Below are 20,625 nucleotides of genomic sequence, written 5' to 3'. Positions count from 1 at the left end.
AGTTCATTAGCATCTTGTCTGAAAGGTATCTCTTCTACCTTCAACTATACACACACACACATACACACACACACACACACACACAGAATCCTAGGCTACACTCTTCATGGACCAGCTTAGATAGTTTGACCATACCTGACCCAGTCTATACAGCTAGGAGAATGGCAGAGAGTTGGTTGGCTTCCACTTGACTTGGGTACAAAATTCTGAAATAAACGAGAGCAAGGAGGAAGGCATTCCTCATTATGGTCATCTGAGACCATAATGGCCCTTCTGTGTTATGGCATCAATTACATCCCAAACACTTGGAAGTGACAGCATATAGAAGAGATGGGACAAATCCTTGGGGGCCAACCACATGCCCAAAACCTTATAGGAGCAAATGGATTGAATAATTGTCAAATTCACCATTATACTGGGAGATTTCTAATATACTTCTCTTATAATTTGACATACCAAAAAAAAAAAAAAAGAAATAAGTAAAGATGTTATGATGCGAATTACACAACCATAAGCTTCTACTCTGTCTACAACATATTGAAAATGTACATTCTTTTCAAATAGTCAAGGAACATTGGAGAAAATTAATTGCTGTTTAACTATGAAGAGAATCTCAATAACTTACAGAAAGCAGAAACAGAGAAGCCACAGTTTTGGGCCATAATACAATTAAATTGGAAATTTGCAGCAAAGGGCAGATTTAGTAGTGACAAAAATCTATCCATTTCGGAAATGTTAAAACACATCTCCTGAAAACTGCATGAAAGAGAAAATTAAGACCCCAAATTAAAAACTACTTAGAAACAGGGGTGTCTGGGTGTCTCAGTGGGTTAAGCGCCTGACTCTTGATTTTGGCTCAGGTCATGATCTCATGGTTTGTGAGTTTGAGCCCTGCATTGGGCTCTGTGTGCAGAGTCTGCTTGGGATTTTTTTCTTTCTTGCTCCCTCTCTCTCCACCCCCCCACCCCTCCCCTGCTTGTGCTCTCTCTCTGTCTCTCTCAAAATAAATAAATAAATATAAAAATAAACTTAAAAAACTACTTAGAAACAAACTACAATGAGAATGAGCAGAATGATACCTATGGGATGTTGCCAAGGCAGAATGTTGAGGAAAATTCATAGCTTTAAGAATACATTCATCAGGTGCAAAAGAAGAAAAAAGTACTGCTGTTAATTGTGAACGAAAGGCAGTTTTACTCTCTGGTCTCCCTGAAAATTCCCTCAAAAGAACAAAACATAGTTCATTGTTAATTCTTGACAGAGTGCTGTAGAGGTAAGTGAACAAGGATGCAAGTCTCAGTTCTCCCCCTTACACCTGTAGCTTTGGGGAAATTATGTTTTCTTCTACATCCTTGGTTTTCTCACAGTGAGATGGAGACATTTGTCTCTTTTAGAGGGCTATTGGGAGGAATCAGCGATGACATTTTAATCATGTACATACCAAAGGCTTGCTGTATGCCACATGCTACCCTAAGCCCTTCACAGGTACTGACTTGTTGAATACCTGTACCAACCCTTCAAGGTACGAAGTGTTATTAGTCTCCTACAAATGTTGCCTCAGCCAACTGACTAGTAAGAACAGGACCTGGGGTCCAAAGCCATGCTGTCTTTTTTTAATCTTAATTAGAGCATGAATGGCCCTGAAAACAGCATCATGGCTCTGAAAGCCCCATCCAATGAAGCTCTGACGGGCCAACTAGATGGAAGGCCATGAGCTGGATACAGAGAGAAACAAAAAGTGCCAGGGAAGTGAGGGAGCTGGAAAAGAAATGAATTATCCTTTCTCCCAGTGACCCAGCTGCTGGCCAAGGAGACCACCGGGGGTGAGGGTGGGAGAGGGAGCAAATACAACTGAGTCATGGCACACAGAGGCTCATAATATGGAGGCCTGAATGTGAAGCTCTTGAAATTTAAAACTAATGTTAGATGCAGGCTGGGGGCCAAGGGCCTAACAGATCTGGCACAAATTCTTGCAGATGATATTGAGGATGATCAACCCAAGCTGGAGCTGGGAGCAGCCCTTTCTCTGCTTCTTACTATGTATAGTATTTTTCAGCAGAAAAACAATTCCATGGAAAGAGAAGTTATATTAAGAAAGGCATCTGCAAGATCCTCTGAGTAAATGGATAACATCGGGCTTGGACTGCCCTTGGCCTACCTGGGAAAATGGTCTCAAGCTTCTCCTCCCTCAGTACCGTCTCCTTGGGAATTATAGACATAAGATAAATATGTGGGGTCTTGTCTGCTTTCGTTGCTGTTTCCCCATAATCTATGGGTCCGTACCTGGACTGGGGGAGCTGTGAGTTGGCATCAGGCCTTGTACTTCCATGGCCAGAATGATATTTTTTAAAATGGTGAGAAAATGAGGGGGCAGCTTTCGTGTTAAGGTTGCCCATGTGCATGTTGTCTCTCATGCACAGAAGCTGCACATATCCTGTATGGTCAGGGGGCATAAGCTGTGTACCTGTATAGCTGTTGGGACACCACCCCCCCCCCCACCGAAAACTGCAGAGGTGCTGTATGCTGCACAAAATGTCCTGTAGCCATCTGTAAAGCCCTCTAAACACAGTAGTGACTACTGTGACTAACACACATTGCGACTTGTTAATTTGATTGATGCTCCTAACCCATGACAGCCACTGGGGCCACTGTATCATCCAGGCATAAATGCTACCAAAAAAATTAGAGATGAGGAAAGGAGCAGGTAAGCAAATTGTAGATGAAAAGCACACATCACAGATGAATCACCTGACCGGACAATGGCAGAATTCACACAAGTAGTTTTCCATAATTTCAAAGTAGCTAAAGAAAACACGATCTGTCTTTTTTTAAAAAATGAGGGCAGGAGGCTCAAGAAAAAGGTACAAAATTTCAAAGAAGAGATAATTAGCCCAGAGAAGGTGATGAGATTATTAACAGAAAGCTGGCAGGGCCCAGAAAATAAATTAAAAATAAAGGTAATATAGAGCACAAGAACCCTATTAAAAGCAGCTAATATATTCTATATACAAGTAGTTGTATATAAGATAACACATATAGAGCAAACACAACTGAAAACAGTTTGGGATATGGTAAATAAAGCTAAAAGAAACCCAAACTAACAGAAGTTAATGGAAAACAATAAGGCTATAACCAATAATTACAGAGATAAATGTGAAAGCAAAGGAAACCCTACGTATCGTAATAATTCTCTGAAGAAAGTCAGAACAAATGTGATGGAAACAATATCTAAAAACACAGTAGAAGAAAATATCTGGATTTGCTGCTCAGAAGATCACACCCAGACAGAGCTGGGTGACGATTCCTAAGACAGGCTTCTATACAGGATAAACAGGTCATGGTACATGACGGTCTTCAAGATATGCACTCAAATTTGTTGATACAGTTCTCTTCAAGAGGTGATGCTAGGCCACCTGGGCGGCTCAGTCAGTTGTGCGTCTGACTTCATCTCAGGTCATGATCTCACAGTTCGTGGGTTTGAGCCTCGCATTGGGCTCTGTGCCAACAGCACAGAATCTGGATCCAGCTTCAGATTCTGTGTCTCCCTCTCTCTCTGCCCCTCCCCCACACTGTCTCTGTCTCTGTCTCTGTCTGTCTCTCTTTCAAAAATAAATAAACATTAAAAAAAATTTAAATCACTCATTCTGGAGAAAGTCACCTGTCATTAGACACTGAAGAAACCTCTAGAGAGGCCCATGTGGTGGGGGACTGAGTCCTGTCAACAACCACATGAGTGAGTATAGAAGCAGATTTTTCAGCTCCAGCCAATAGCTGAATTGCAACCTCACAGAAACCCTGAGCCAGAATCATCCCACTAATCTGTTCCCAGATTTCTGACCCATAGAAACTGTGAAGTAAATAAGTATATGCTGTTTTCAGTTGCTCAGTTTTAGGTTAATTTGTTCTGCAGTAATAGCTAATTAATGCATTATACAAGAAGGAGACTGTTGTTCTCAGAATTTTCTACATCCATACTCCATTCCAGAAGATAGGGAGCAAAATCTACAAGGTTTAGAAGGAAGGAAAGTATGATCCAAGAATTGTAGAGCTGGTTGAATTGTTCATGGATATATTGGAATGGACAGACATTCTCAAGCATGTAAAAGCTCAAGGCAGACAACAACCACGATACTTTTTTGGGAAAAAAAAAAAGAATTACTTGGGATAATTCAAGCCTAACAATGAAGAGGTGATTATAATTTTAAAATTCAGGACTACAGTAGGCATGGCAAGATTAGTACTTGGCGTCAAATCCACTTAAATAGAAGACTGAGTCGTTAAACAGAGCTATCACACAAAGTACAAATGTCATAAAACCTGACAACATAAAAATAATATAATTCAGAAAACTCACAAGTATGCAGTGTGCCCTTGGCTTTGAGAGTAGATTCCTACGATTCATCGCTTCCATACAATACCTAGCACTCATTCCAACAAGTGCCCTCCTCAATGCCCATCACCCATTTCCCCCTCTCCCCTGCTCCCCCATCAACCTTCAGTTTGTTCTATGTATTTAAGAGTCTCTTATGGTTTGCCTTCCTCCCTCTCTGCTTGAAACTATTTTTTTCCCTTCCCTTCCCCCATGGTCCTCTCTTAAGTTTCTCAAATTCCACATATGAGTGAGAACATATAATATCTGTCTTTCTCTGCCTGCCTTTTTTCACTTATCCTAACCCTCCAGTTCCATCCATGGTCTTGCAAATGGCAGGATTTAATTCCTTTTCATTGCCAAGTAGTAATCCATTGTATATACAAACCACATCTTCTTTATCCATTCATCAGTTGATGGACACTTGGGCTCTTTCCATAATTTGGCTATGGTTGATAGTGCTGCTATAAACATTGGGGTGGATGTGCCCCTATGAATCAGCACTCCTGTATCCTTTGGATAAATTCCTAGTAGTATCCAATGGAAAAAAATGCAGTCTCTTTAGCAAATGGTGCTGGGAGAACTGGACAGCAACATGCAAAAGAATGAACCTGGACCACTTTCTTACACCATACATAAAAATAAACTCAAAATGGATGAAAGACCTAAATGTGAGACAGAAAATCATCAAAGCTCTAGAGGAGAAAACAGGCAATGATCTCTTTGACCTTGGCCGCAGCAACTTCTTACTTGACACGTCTCCAAGGGCAAAGGAAATAAAAGCAAAAATGAATTATTAAGACCTCATCAAGATAAAAAGCTTCTGCAGAGTGAAGGAAATAATCAACAAAACTAAAAGGCAACCAGTGGAATGGGAGTAGATATTTGCAAATGACATATTGGATAAAGGGTTAATATCCAAAAATCTCCAAAGAACTTACCAAACTCAACACCTGAAAAACAAATAATCCAGTGTAGAAATGGGCAGAAAACACAAATAGACACTTTTCGAAAGAAGACATTCAGATGGCTAACAGACAATGAAGAGATGCTCAAAACATCGTTCATCATCAGGGAAATGCAAATCAAAACCACAATGAGATAGCACCTCACACCTGTCAGAGTGGCTAAAATTAGCAACTCAGGTAACAACTGATGTTAGTGAGAATGTAGAGAAAGGGGAACCCTCTTGCATTCTTGGTGGGAATGCATACTGGTGCAGCCACTCTGGAAAACAGTGTGGAGATTCCTCAAAAAACTCAAAATAGAATTACCCTAGTATTTATTAAAACATTTTTTTAATGTTTATTTATTTTAGAGAGAGATAGAGTGCGAGCAGGGGAGGGGCAGACACAGAATCTGAGGCAGGCTCCAGGCTCTGAGCTGTCAGCACAGAGCCTGACGTGGGGCTCAAACCCATGAACCGTGAGATCATGACCTGAGCCAAAGTCAGACGCTTAACCGACTGAGTCACCCAGGCGCCCCCTCTAATATTTATTTTTAAAAAAGAAACAAGGCCCTGACAGCTCAGAGCCTGGAGCCTGCTTCAGATTCTGTGTCCTCTCTCTCTCTGTCCTTTCCCTGCTCACGCTCTCTCTCTCTCTCTCTCAAAAATAAATAAACATTAAGAAAAATTAAAAAAAGAAAGGAGAAATAAATGGATTAAATGTACAAGTTAAGGAATAGGAAAAATGAAAAATAAACTTCTATTTAAAAAGTAAAAGCAGAAATTAATGAATTAAGAAACAAAAAAATGAATTTAATTGATAAAATTTAAAACTTTCTTTGAAAAAGATTTAAAAAATGGACATTATGCAAGTATTGATTAAGCGGTAAAGAGAGAAGACAAATAATTAACATTAAATAGGAAGAAGAAAGGGGCATCCCTCTTGGTGTGTTTTCTTTCTTTCTCATTTTCTCCTGTTAACCTTAAAAATAAAACTGCCGGTTACTTTACCAGCAAAATTGGGCTTAGTCGGGAATAGAAGAGAATTGCAATTTGGGATAAGCAAGCTACAGGCAAAACCATTGGCAAGTCCCTAGGACAAAGGAAAGGACAGAAGCAGAGTGCCTTTTCATTAGCTGAGTTGTGATCGCCTTTCATTGTGTGGGCTCTTGCTGGGGGAGGAGAAAAACCTTTCTTCTGCTGGGATAGTAAATCGGGGGCTAAAGTAGTATGGACTTGCCTGGTACCTCTCTTCCTATTGGGTCTGCAATTGGCTACCAGCGGTGGGGCATGAGAGCGCCCCCTGCCGGCCTCCTGACTTATTGAGGTTTCCTTTCTTAAATTTTTAAATTTTTTTAAATGTTTATTTTTGAGAGAGAGAGAGAGAGAGGCAAAGCGTGAGCGAGGGAGGGACACAGAGGGGGAGAGACAGAACTTGAAGCAGGCTCCAGACTCTGAGCTGTCAGCACAGAGCCCAATGTGGGGCTTGAATTCATGAACCGTGAGATCATGACCTGAGCCGAAGTCGGACGCTAAACCTACTGAGCCACCCAGGCGCCCCAGTGAGGTCTCCTCTCTTCATTTTCACACTCCAAACTTTAATCTTTGCTCAGGTTGGCAGGGCGGCCAGCTGCTTCCTGCCTGAAATCATTGTCCTTTGTTTTACTTTTCTTCCCAGAGAGTCTCTAAACAGTAAGGCAACCAGGTCTTAGCCATCTGGCCCCTGCTCACTTCGTTAGCATTAATTTTCACCTCAGCTCTGCCCATTTGTGGAGCCTCCAGCATTTCCCCAAATACCCTGGGCTGTACCCTGCTTCAGTGGGTCATTTGGGCTGCCTCCCTCTGTCTGGATCTTCTTTCAACTCATTGTCTGGGTAAACTACTCTCCAGCTCACCAAATTCAGCTTAAGTACATTCCTCTCTTTAGAACAACTTCCCCATTTGTGCCCCTTATTTTTGACATCTCTCCCTGAAAGGCTCTGATCTGAAGACAGACACTGTCATCCATTGCCTCACTCCCTGACACGGAGCCCAGCCCTGGAATTTCAGTAGATGCTGGTGGAATCAAGGCTGCACAGCTCCTGGGCAGGAGGAGTGGCACTCCCTGAACGACATGGTCTGTGGGCCACCTCCCTGACTTAGGGCTCTCTGAATGAATAGGGTAGGAAGGAGAAGGATTTGAGGCCCAGCCCATCACACGGGGACCAGAGGGGAAGCAAATTAGGGTCATATATGCAACTAGCAATTTGCGACATGTTTGAATCATTCATTCATTCATTCATTCACGTGTGCGTACTACAGGGGAAGCACTGATAGACTCTGGGGACAGAGCTGTGAGCTAGAGTGATGAGGTCCTTCCCTCATGGATCTTACACTCTGGGGGTGGTGATGGGAGAGGGGGCACAGACAACAAACAAGTATGGTTTACTGGTTGTAACTATAAACGATCATTGCAAACAGCGATATATGTGTCATGAAGAAACTAGAATATGTGTGATGTGATGGAGACAGGGGGCTACTTCGTTTCTGATGGATGGTAAAATGTTCTGTAAGAAGGTACCATTTAAGCCAAGACTCAGTCGACAAGAAGGAGCTATATTGGCCAAAGGGGCAGAACATCATAGGCTGAGAAAGCAGAAAGTGCAGAGACCCTAAGGCTGGAATCAGTCTGACAGCTCTGAGGCACGGGGAGAAAGCCAGTGTGGCAGTGTCAGGGGATGACAACTGGGAGGGACCAGGCCAGCTTTCTGGGCTTGCAGTCGAGCCTCTTTATTGGGGTTTCATTCATTCACCGCAGCGCAAGGGGCTATAGGCCTTGGTGACCAAGTTCAGCCCTGGGATCTTCCCCCCCCCACCCCACACCCAAATGATAAATACAGGATTCCTGTTCCTGTGCAGATGACTTCAGGGTTCCTTTATGAGAGGTGCCTCCAGAATTCAGTGTAGTATGGACTGTGGGGTACCAACCTAGGAAACTCACTTTGGAACTGGATTACATAGCCAAGCTACGGAGAGAGCCCAAATGTCCTAACTGATGAATGGATAGAACAGATGTGGTACACATATACAATGGAATATTACTCAGCCATCCAGAAGAATGAACTCTTGCCATTTGCAATGACATAGATGGAGCCTGAGTGTATTATGCTAAGTGAAATAAGTCAGAGAAAGACAAATACCACATGATTTCACTCATATGTGGAATTTAAGAAACAAAGCAGATGAACATATGGTGGGGGGGAAGAGAGAGGGAAACAAGCCATGAGAGGCTTAATGATAGAGAACAAACTGAGGGTTGATGGAGGGAGGTGGGGGGGGTGGGCTAGATGGGTGATGGGTGTTAAGGAGGGCACTTGTGATGAGCACTGGGTGTTGTATGTAAGTGATGAAACACTGGATTCTACTCTTGAAACCAATATTGCACCATATGTTGATTAACTAGAATTTAAATAAAAATTTGAGGAAAAAATTGCATTGCCATAGGAAATGTAGTATTTTTATTTAGTTGTGGGACATAAACTTAAAAACAAATAACCATCTTGGCCAATAAACACACGAAAAGATGCTCACCATCACTTATCATCAGGGGAATGCAAATCAAAATTACAGTGAGACGGGAGACCGGGTGGCTCAGTCAGCTGAGTGTCGACTTTGGCTCGGGTTGTGATCTCGCGGCTTGTAGGTTCAGCTGTGCTGACAGCTCAGAGCCTGGAGCCTGCTTCGGATTCTGTGTCCCCTTTCCTCTCTGCCCCTTCCCCTTCACGTGCTCTCTCTCTCTCTCTCTCTCTTTCTCTGTCTCAAATATAAATAAACATTAAACAACTACAATGAGATATCACCTCACACCTGTCAGAATGGCTAAAATCCAGAACACAGGAAACAACAGGTGTTGGCGAGGATGTGGAGGAAAAGGAACGTTCGTGTGCTGTTGGTGGGAATGCAAATTGCGGCAGCCACTCTGGAAAACAGTATGGAGGTTTCTCAAACAGTTAAAAATAGAACTACCTTAAGATCCACCAACTGCACTACTGGGTATTTACCCAAAGAACACAAAAAACACTGATTCATAGGGATACATAGCAGCATTGTTTACAGTAGCCAAGATATGGAAGCAGCCCAAGTGTCCATTGACTGATGAATGAATGACTAAAGATGGGAAGATGCGGGGGGGTGGGGGGGGGGGCGCCTGTCTCAGTCCGTTAAGCGTCTGACCTCAGCTCAGGTCACGGTCTTGCAGTTTGTGGGTTTGAGCCCCGCATTGGGCTCTGTGCTGACAGCTCAGAGCCTGGAGACTGCTTCAGATTCTGTCTCCCTCTCTCTGCCCCTTCCCCGCTCATGCTCTGTCTCTCTCGCTCTCAAAAATAAATATTTAAAACAATTTTTAAAAATGAAGATGTGGTATGCATATACAATGGAATATTACGCAGCCATAAAAAGAATGACATCTTGACATTTGCAATGACGTGCATGGAGCTAGAGAATATAACGCTAAAGCAAAATAAGCCACAGAAAGACAAATACCATATGATTTCACTCATGGGGAATTTAAGAAACAAAACAAATGAACAAAGGGAAAAAAAAGGAGACAAACCAAAAAAACCAGACGCTTAACTGTAGAGAACAAACATCAGTTTACCAGAAGGGAGTTGGGCGGGGGGGTGGGGGTGGGGGTGGGTGGGGGGGGTGGGGGGGGTGCGGGCGGCAGAGGATGAATGAAATAAGTCAGGGGGATTAAGGGATTAAAGGGTACAGTTGTTGTGAGGAGTGATAGGTGGTGTATGGAACTGTAAAATCACTATATTATACAGTCGAAACTAATATAACACTGTATGTGGACTAATTGGAATTAAAATAAAAACCTAAAGTAAAAAAATCATCTTTCCTGAAGACGGTTTTATTTCTTCACACTTTTCCTATGATCCGGACATCTACCCTCACTGAGGTATGTATCTATCTTTAAGGTTGTTTGAGGGGGCCTGTGGAGATCACGAGGCATGGAAAGTCCTCCACAGGGGGCAACCAGGGCGGCATCAGGGAGACTGGGAAGCCATCCCCATATGTGCATACAAAATGGATAATGAGGATGGGCGGTTTGACCTCTAACCTCTCTGGAAGGTCAAGCGACTCCCCTACAGCTAGGGCAGCGGCCTAGTTCGCCTGCACGGGGCGGTGCCGGGGGCGTGGCGTGGCGTGGGCGTGGGCGTGGCGTGGCGTGGCCGTGCCGGGGGCGGGGCGGTGCCGGGGGCGGGGCGGTGCCGGGGGCGGGGCGGCGCCGGGGGCGGGGCGGCGCCGGGGGCGGGGCGGTGCCGGGGGCGGGGCGGCGCCGGGGGCGGGGCGGCGCCGGGGGCGGGGCGGCGCCGGGGGCGGGGCGGCGCCGGGGGCGGGGCGGCGCGAGCGGCGGTCAGGCTAACTTGTGGCCAGTCCGTGGCCTGGGCGGTGTTCACGGTTCCCCCTTTCCAGGCCCGGTTCTGGCGCCGCCGCCAGCCTCTCGGTCCCTGAGCAGGTCCGGCCAGGCCGGGAGCGACACCGAGGCCCTGGCGCAACCACCGCCACCACCGCCGCCGCGGGCGCAGACCTCGCCGGGGCCGGTGAAGGTGGGCACCGCCCCCAACCGCCGCCTGGGCAGCGTCCGCGGAGTGCTTGTGTCTTCGCCGCCGGGGCGCCGGGCCCGCCTGTCGTCTCCCGGCACCGGCCGCTCGTCTTCCGAGGCCCGCGAGGAGCTGCGGCGCCGCCTCTTGGGCCTAATCGAGGGTAACCGAGTGATGATCTTCAGCAAGAGTTACTGTCCTCACTGCACGCGGGTAGGCGGGGCGGGGGCGGGGCCGGCGGGTTGGGGGGTCGGGCCGGCTGGCTGCTGGGGGCGTGGGAGCTCGGGGGAAGCGGGGTCTCCCGGGGTCCAGGCAGCTCATCCCTTCCGCGACTCTGCGGACAGAGCGCCAGCCGGTTCAGCCCTTGGACGGGAGCCGGGATGCCGCGCAGGGTCTCGGCGGTGGTGGTGACAGGCCCCGTGGCTTGGTCCCTTTGGCACCGCGGGAGAGACGGCCACGCGGCCGACCTCCTAGACTCCGGGCCTCGGAGTCGATACTTGTTCTCGGGACTCGGCCTGTGGTTCTTCTCCTGGCGGTTAGCCTGACGGTGGCTTCTTTATCAAGAGCTTATTTGGAGAGATAAAGGCATTTCCACAAACTTTTTGCTTGGTGAAAGGGTGGTCTGGGGAGAGGCCAGGACGTGGGAGTAGACTAAAGCTGGATTCAGATCCCACTTCCTAACTGCGTGACCTTGACCAGGTTACAGAACCCCATCTAACCTTGGTTGTCACATCTTGTTAAACGAACATAAGGAAGGGTGCGAGGATGGTAGCAGGTGATGGGTAATTTCAGCTGTCTTGCCCACTGCCTTAACTTTCGTTGGGCTGGCTGGGAATGCAGCATTGTTTTTCTGGGCACATTTATTTTTAGTGGAAAAATGACCCGTGTAGAAACGAACCCAAGTAAGAGAAACCCATCTGTACAAACAGGGACTTTCAGTACTTTGAACTGCATATTATCAAAAAGTTGAAATAATAATACATGGAATATGAAAAAACATAAACTATTAGGTTAGGTTTATCAAATTATAAGCTATGTTTTTCAGGTTTATTTTCAGGTTTACATTGCCTTATATTGTTTCATAAAACATGTACATCATGCATATACATCTTAAAGGATAATGAAACACTTGTGTTTTGGAAACCTTGGATGCCTCTTCCTCCTTACTGCTAACCTTAAAAATAAAACTGCCCGCGGCGCCTGGGTGGCTCCGACTTCAGTTCAGGTTGTGATCTGTGGTTTTCCGGTTCGAGCCCCGGGTTGGGCTCTACTGACAGCTCAGAGCCTGGAGCCTGCTTCGGATTCTGTTTCCCTCTCTTTCTGCTCCTCCCCTGCTCATACGCGCTCTCTTTCGCTATCGCTTGCGCTCTCTCTCTCTCTCTCTCTCTCTCTCTCTGGGTGGCTCTGTCAGTTAAGCGTCCAACTTCAGCTCAGGTCATGATCTCACAGCTCCTGAGTTTGAGCCCCAAGTCTGGTTGACAGCTCAGAGCCTCGAGCCTGCTTCAGATTCTGTGTCTCCCTCTCTCTCTGACCCTCCCCCACTCATGCTCTGTCTCTCTCGGTCTCAAAAATAAATAAACGTTAAAAAAAATAATAAAAGAAGAGCAGAATTACAGTCCAGGACAAGCAAACTACCATGAAACCACAGGCAAAACCATAGGCAAATCTGAACAGAGGAGAGGGCTGCTTTTTTATAGAGGAAGGGGGAGATTGGCAGGGCCATTGTAAACAAGAAGTCCTCTGGGGTAAACTGGGGATTCCGAACATGATGGCTTTTACTGGCTGTACTGGCTAGGCTGTTCCCTGGGGCTGAGAAAGGCTTTCTTCTTTCTGCTGGGGTAGTGATAGTATCTGAGCAAGATCCTTCTCCTTCTTGTTGGGTTTGCAATTGATGGGGAGTGGTAGGGTGTGAGAGCTATCCCTCCTGAACCCCCAACTACATTTTAGTGAGGTTTCCCTTTATTAACATACTCCTCCCTCCCCCTCCAGCCCACCCCCACTGGGATTTACCACTGTCCAAAATTCCTTGCTTTGCTTTACAGTTTCCCAAATACATGTATATCCTTAAATGATATTTTGTTGCATTTGGCTTGTTTTGGTACTTTATGAAAGTAGAAATCATACATATGTATTATTTTGCAGTTTTCCTCTCAGCAGTTATGTTTTAGAGATTCACGCGTGTTAGTATCTGCAGCTGTGGTTTGTTAATTTTCATATCTGTAATCCTTAGGATGAATCATACCACATTTTATTGATTGTGCTGTGTCTAGTATTTTGCTCTTGAAAACAGTACAGCTGTGCCTCTTCTTGCAAGTAAGCTATGTGCAAGTATGTAACACTTTATCTTAGAGTAGGTATCTTGAAGCTGACCTTGCCTAAGGTGACTCCAAGACGTTTTTCCAAGTGATTATACCGCTGGCAGTATATAACTGCTCCCCTTGTTCTAAGTTCTTGCCAACTGTTGAGACATTTTATGATCGCCATTCTGGCAGTTATGAAATGGTAGTTTTCTGTGGCTTTAATTTTCAATTTCCCCAATAAGGTAAACATCTTCTCATGTGTTTACAGGTCATTTGGGTTTCCTCTCTATGAAATTCACATCTCATGCTTATTTCTCTGTCAGGTATTTATTTTTGTTCTGATTCATAGCTGTTCTTTGTATATTTTGGGTGCTGATCCTTTGGATATATGTGTTGGCAGTCTCCCAGATTTGACTTTTCTTTTCATTCTGATTGTGAGATTTTTCAGCTAACTGAAATTTGCCAAGTTTAATGTAGTTGAGTCTGTCACTTCTTTTTCCTTTGTGCTTTTTGTATCATCTTTAAGAAACCTGTTTCTACCTCCGAGGGCATAAAGATACTCTCCTGGTTTAGCTCCTGAAAGTTTTGGAGCATGCTTCTGACACCTTCTCACACCTTTATTCTACCTGTACTTGATGCTGATGATGTGAATGGAGATCCAGTTTGGTTTTTTTCTTTATGACTTACCAGATAATCACTGTTTCATTTATTGGAGAGTCCATCCTTTCTGTGCTACTTTGTTGTTGTTGTTGTTTTAATGTTTATGTATCTTTGAGAGAGAGAGAGAGAGAGAGAGAGAGAGAGAGAGTGAGCATGAGCGGGGGAGAGGCAGAGAGAGAGACACACACAGAATCCGAAGCAGGCTCCAGGCTCTGAGCTGTCAGCACAGAGCCTGACACAGGGCTCGAAGTTGTGAACCGTGAGATCATGACCTGAGCTGAAGTCAGAGGCTTACCCAACTGAGCCACCCAGGCGTCCCCTTTCTGTGCTACTTTGAATGTTCACTCATCATGACCATCAAGTTCTTCTGTATGCATTGATCTGTTTCCAGGCATTGCCTTCTATCTCTGCTCTTTTTAAGTTGTCCTTTGGAGCTTATAAAAGGGCCAAGTGATCAGAAAGGTACCTGTCCACTGTTGTATCACTGGGGCCTAGAATAGTGTCAGGCATGTAACGTGAATTGAATAAATAAATGGTCTTAGATCATTCTAGTCGAACCTTTGCTGATGAAGAAAATCTTAGGACAAATGATCCTGCATCCTGTGTTTGTCAACACTTCCAATAATGTGGCAACTAGTTTCAGTCACATTACATAATTGTATAGCTCTGATTGTTAGATTTTTTTTAGAACTTGAGCCAATTGGGGCTCCTGGGTGGCTCAGTCCTTTGAGCTTCCGACTTCGGCTCAGGTCCTGATCTCATGGTTTGTGAGTTTCAGCCCCACTTTGGGCTCTGTGCTGACAGATCAGAGCCTGGAGCTGCTTCGGATTCTGTGCTTCCTTCTCTCTCTCTGCCCCTCCTCTGCTCATGCTCTGTCTCTCTCATAAAAAACATTAAAAAAAAAGGAAATCTGCTTTTACTTGAATGATCGATCTTCTGGTATTTTGTCTCAGCGTTTTTCTTACCTGGCCAGGCAGCCCACTTTTTTTTATTATTATTATTTTAAAAAATGTTTTATTTTTTTTTGAGAGCGAGAGAGAGATAACACAAGTGGGGGTGGGGCAGAGAGAGAGAGGGAGACACAGAATCTGAAGCAGGCTCCAGGCTCTGAGGTGTCAGCACAGAGCCTGGCGCAGGGCTCGAACCCAGGAACTGTGAGATCACAACCTGAGCTGAAGTCGGACGCTTACTGACTGAGCCACCCAGGTGCCCCCAGCCCATTTTCTTTATGTACTCATATCATTTATCTGTATACTTGACCCTTCACTAATTTGATTGTACAAAAGTTTGACTATGAACCTTTGAAATGTATCACCCCAAATTGGACACCTTATTCAACATCTGTGTGGAATCAAGCAGAGAGGTTTCTTCCTTGATTGGGCCACTAATATTATTCAACAAGCATTATGGGAGCTTAGTGTTGTGGAAACACAAAAATGAATAAACTGAGAACTCATAGTCCAATGAGCAGTAATCAGCCAGCTCTCCTGTCCTGCAAGAAGTGACTGAAAAAAAAAAAAAAAAAAGGAATGAGAGGCAAAGATAATCGCTTGTGTGGCGGATCGGAAAATTTTCAGGAAATTGTATGTAAGCTGTTTCTTGAGAGATACATTGGATATCTGTAGGTAAAAAAGAGCATCTAGCCAAAGAATTAGTATAAGCAAAAGTAGGAGATGCTGAAATGAAAATAGTGTGTGGCTGAACGGAGGGGATATGATAGGAATCAGGAGAGTAATTGGAAAATGGCTGGAAATTTACACTTAAAGTCATATTGAGGAGACCTTAAAATGCTCCTAGGTAAGCGTGGACTTAATGATGTGGGCAGAGTCATCTCAGACTTTTGAGAAGAGGAGTGAAGAGGTCTGTGATTTGAAATCTGGCAATGGTATGAAGAGTAGACTGTGGAAACAGCTAGATGAGTGGAGACGTTACTGTTAGGATAATGGCCCAAACTACAGTGGAAAAAACGCCCTGATTTTTTTTTTTAAGTTTATTTATTTTTTTTTGAGAGAGAGAGAAAGAGAGCATGCACACACATGAGTGGTGGAGGGACAGAGAGAGAGGGAGAGAGAGAGAATCCCAACCAGGCTCCGCATTACCAGCTGGGAGCCGTACACAGGGCTCAAACTCACAACCTGTGAGATTACGGCCTGAGCTGAAACCAAGAGTCAGATGCTTAACTGACCGAGCCACCTGGGTGCCCCACAGAAGCGCCCTGAGGTTTTAAACTTCTTCCCCAAATTAACTTTAAGCCATGTTTCCCCAGTCCTGAATCCATATGTTTGTGTGTTAAAATTTCATACATCCGTTGTCAGCTTTGTGGGGGGCAGTAACATATATATATATAACATAAATTTTACTGTTTTAACCATTACTTTGCAACCATCATCACTGCCATCTGTCCACAGAACCTGTTTCATCTTCCCCAGCTAAATTCTTCATTCCCTTTCCCATCGAGCCCCGGAAACCACCATTCTGTTTTCATCTCCATGAATTGAACCACTCTAGTTGCCTCATATAAGTGACATCATGCAAGATATGCCTTCTTGTGACTCACTTATTTCACTGAGCACAGTATCCTCAAAGTTCCTCCACGTTGTAGCCTGAGAGAATTTCTTTTCTGAATAATCCATTATATGTGTTCCTCCAGTGACGGATACTTGGGTTGCTTCCACCTTTAGGCCATTGTGAATGTTGCTGTTGTTAACAGGGGTGTACAAATTGATGTTTGAGTCCCTCCTTTGAGTTCTTTTGGGTATATACGCGGAGATGGGAATTGCTGGATCGTGTATATGGTAGTTCAATTTTTAATTTTTTGAGGAACTACCATGCTGTTTTCCGTAGTGGTCACACCATTTCACATTTCCACCAACAGTTTCCAGTTTCTCCAAATCCTTGCCAACACTTGTTATTTTCTGTTTTTTGTTTTGTTTTGTTTTTGTTTTGATAATAGTCATCCTAATGGGCACAAAGTGGCATCTCATTGTGGTTTTGATTTGCATTTCCCTGATGGCTATCTTTTCATGTCCTTATTGGCCATTTGATAATGGCTAATATCTTCTCTGGAGAAATGGCAATTCAAGTGCTGTGTCAAGTTTTTAAATTGAGTTATTTGTTGTTGTTGACTTTTAGGAGTTCTCTATATACTCTAGATGTGAATCCCTTACAAGGTGTGTGATTTGCAAGTGGAACTCAACAGTTTCCTCCGTTGATAGTGTCCTATGATGCACAAAAGTTTTTAATTTTCATGAGATCCAATTTGTCTGTTTTCTTTGTTCCCTGTGCCTTTCGTATCATATTGAAAGAATCATTGCCAAATCCAGTGTTGTAAGGCTTTTGCCTTATGTTTTCTTCTAAGAAGGTTTATAGTTTTAGCTCTCATGTTTATGTCTTTGATCCATTTTGAGTTAATCTTTGCATGTGGTGTTAGGTAAGGCTCCAACTTCGTTCTTTTGCGTGCTGGATATCCATCCAGTTTTCTCAGCACCATTTGTTGAAAAGACTGTCCTTTCCTCATTAAATGGTCTTGGCACCCTTGTCAAAAAGTCATTGAACCTTATATGTGAGACTTTATTTCTGAAATTCCTGTTTTCTTCTGTTGATCTTTATGTCTGTGTTTATATGCCAGTATCGTACTGTTTTGGTTACAGTAAGTTTGTAGCAGTTTTTGAAGTCAGGAAGTGTGAGACCTCCAACTTTATTCCTTTTCAAGGTGTTTTTGACACTTCAGGTTTCCCTTGAGATTCTGTATGAATTTTAGGATGGATTTGTCTATTTTTGCAAAATTTGTTTTTGGGGTTTTGATAGAGATTACACTAAATATGTAGATTGCTGTAACTAGTGTTAGCAATGTAAAGTCTTCTATTCCATGAACATGGGATTTCTTTCCATTTATCGGTGTCTAATTCTTTCAGCAACAGATAGCTGTCAGAGTACAAGTCTTTGCCTCCTTCCTGAGTTTATTCCTAAGTATGCTTCTTTATGCTATTGTAAGTGGAGTTTTTGTCTTAATTTCTCTTTTAGATTGTTCGTTGTTAGTATGTAGAAAAGCAACTGATTTTTTTGCTGTTGATTTTGTATTCTGCAACTTTGCTGAATTTATTAACAGTTCTTTGGTATAGTCATTAAGGTTTTATACATATAAGTAATCATTGAACAGAGAGAGTTTTACTTCTTTTCCAATTTTGATGCCTTTTATTTCTTTCTTTTTTTTTTTTTTTTTTTTTGCCTTATTTCTCTGGCTGGGATTTCTAGTACTGCGTTGAATAGAGGTGGTGAAAGCGGGCATTCTTGTTTTGCCCCTCGTCTTAGAGGAAATGCTTTCAATCTTTCACCGTCCAGTATGGTATTATCTGTGGGCTTTTCGTACATGGTCTTCAGCATCTTGAGGTAGTTTTTTTTATTCTTAGTTTTTTTGAGTGTTTTTGTCATGAAAAAGATGTTGAATTTTCTTAAATGCTGTATCTGTATTCATTGAGATGATTGTGTAGTTTCTTTCCTTCATTCTGTTAATGTGGTGTATTATGTTGATCTGTGTTTACATGTTGAACCATACGTACATTCTAGGAATAAATCCCATTTGGCCATGGTATATAATACTTTTAATATACTGTTGAATTTTTATTGCTATTATTTTGTTGAGGATTTTTGCATCACTATTCATCAGGGTCTGTGGTTTTCTCGTAGTGTCTTTGTCTGGCTTTGGTATCAGTGTAATGGTGCATTAGCCTTAGAGGGAGCTTAGAAGGGTACCCTCTTCAATGTTTTGGAAGAGTTTGAGGAGGATTGGTGTTTCTTCTTCTTTGTATGTTTGGTAGAATTCACCAGCGAAGCCATCTAGTCCTGGGCTTTTCTTTGTTGGGAGGCTTTTGATTGCACGTTCAGTCTCCTTACTAGTTATAGGTCTATTTCCATTCACTATTCATGATTCAGTCTTAGGAAGTTGTGTGTTTCTAGGAATTTATAGATTTCATGTAGATTATCTAATTTGTAATGTACAGTTGTTCATAGTACTCTGTTGTAATTCTTTTTCTTTCTGTAGAAACAGTAGTAATGCTCTTTCAATTCTGATGTTAGTTATTTGAGTCCTCTCTTTTTTTTCCTTAGTCATTGTAGCTAAAGTTATATAAATTTTGTGGATCTTCTCAAAGAACCGATTCTTGGTTTTGTTGATTTCCTCTATTGTTTTTCTATTCTCTATTTTGTTTATCTCTGCTGTGATCTTTATGTCATTTCCTCCCCATTGCTAGCTTGGAGTTTAGTTATACTCTCTAGTTTCTTAAATTGTACAGTTAGATTATTAAGATATTTCCTCTTGGGGTGACTGGGTGGCTCAGTTGACTGAGCATCTGACTCTTGATTTAGTCTTAGGTCATGATCCCAGGGTCATGGGATAAAGCCCCACATTGGGCTCTGCACTGAGTGTGGAGCTTGCTTAAGATTCTCTTTCTCTCCCTCTGCCCCTCTCCCACACTTGCACTTTCTCTCTCTCTCTCTCTTGCTAAAATCAATAAAAACAAAATAAAAAAGATATTCTCTCTTAATATAAGCATTTACAGCTATAGATTTTCCTTTAATCACTACTTTCACTGGGTCCCATAAATTTTACTGTTTTATTCGGTATGTTGTATGTTCCTTTGAGAAGATGTTCTCTAATTTCCCTTGTGATTTCTTCATTGACCCATTGTTTAAGAATGTGTTGGTTTAATTTCCACGTATTTGTGGACTTTCTGGTTTTCTTTCTGCTATTGATATTTAGTTTCATTCTACAGTGATCAAAACAGATACTTTTTATGATTTCATTTTTTTTTTCTTAATTAAGACTTGTTTTGTGGCCTAGCATATGGTCTACCCTGGAGAATGTTCCATGTGTACTTGAGATGTGTATTCTGCCTATCTTGGATTCAGTATTTCGTAATATGTCTATGAAGTCCATTTGGTCTGCGGTGTTCTTCAGTCCTCTGATTCCTTATTGATCTTTTGTCTTGTTGTTCTATCTAGTTTTGAAAGTGGAATATTAAAGTCTCTTACTATAATTATAATTCTGTCCATTTCTATCTTCAGCTTGTTTAGGGTTTGCATCATATATTTGAAGCTCTGATGTTTGGTGGATACGTTTATATAATTGTTACATCGTCTTGGCATATTAACTCTTTTATCCTTATATGATGTTTAAAAAAATTTTTTTAATGTTTATTTTTGAGAGAGACGGGGAGGGACAAAGTGCAGGCCAGGGAGGAGCAGAGCGAGAGGGAGACACAGAATCTGAAACAGAGCTATCAGCACAGAGCCCAACACAGGGCTTGAACCCACAAACTGCAAGATCATGACCTGAGCTGAAGTCAGATGCTTAACCAACTGAGCCACCCAGGCGCCCCTATATGTCCTTTTTAGTCTGTTATAACAGTTTTGATTTAAATTTTATTTTGTCTTATATCAGTATAGCCATCCCTGCTCTCTTTTGGTTACTATTTAATGGAATATCTTTTCTGTCTTTTTACTTTGAATTTACGTATGTCCTTAGCTCTAAAGTGAGTCTCTTCTAGACAGCATGATGTTGGATCTTGTCTTTTTATCCAGTCTGACAGTCTTTGTCTTTTGATTAGAGAGTTTAATCCATTTATATTTAAAGTAATTGTTGTTAGGGAAGGACTTTTGCCATTGTGTTTGTTTTCTGGATAACTTACAGGTTTTTTGTCCATTCTTTTCTTTCTGACAGTCTTCTTTTGTGTTCAGTTGATTTTTTTGTAGTGACATTTCTCA

At 42.9% G+C, this 20,625-nt stretch overlaps 1 protein-coding gene across 1 annotated transcript in view; it reads left to right on the top strand.

Annotated features, from left to right (window-relative positions):
• Positions 1-10,684: 10,684 nt before the first annotated feature.
• Positions 10,685-20,625, top strand: part of TXNRD3 (thioredoxin reductase 3) — a gene marked incomplete at its 5' end in the record, with an annotated part of 68,299 nt that continues 58,358 nt past the window's right edge. The window contains one exon of the mRNA XM_086682329.1: positions 10,685-11,116. Coding sequence (XP_086538455.1) covers positions 10,685-11,116 — 432 coding nt within the window. The remainder of the gene's footprint in view (positions 11,117-20,625) is intronic.

This window comes from Puma concolor, chromosome A2 (assembly GCF_028749965.1).
Source record: "Puma concolor isolate L17-30 chromosome A2, mPumCon1.1.hap2, whole genome shotgun sequence".
Lineage (NCBI taxonomy): Eukaryota > Metazoa > Chordata > Mammalia > Carnivora > Felidae > Puma > Puma concolor.
Note: the sequence above shows the minus strand (reverse complement) of the source record. Positions and strands in the feature narration are given on the sequence as shown.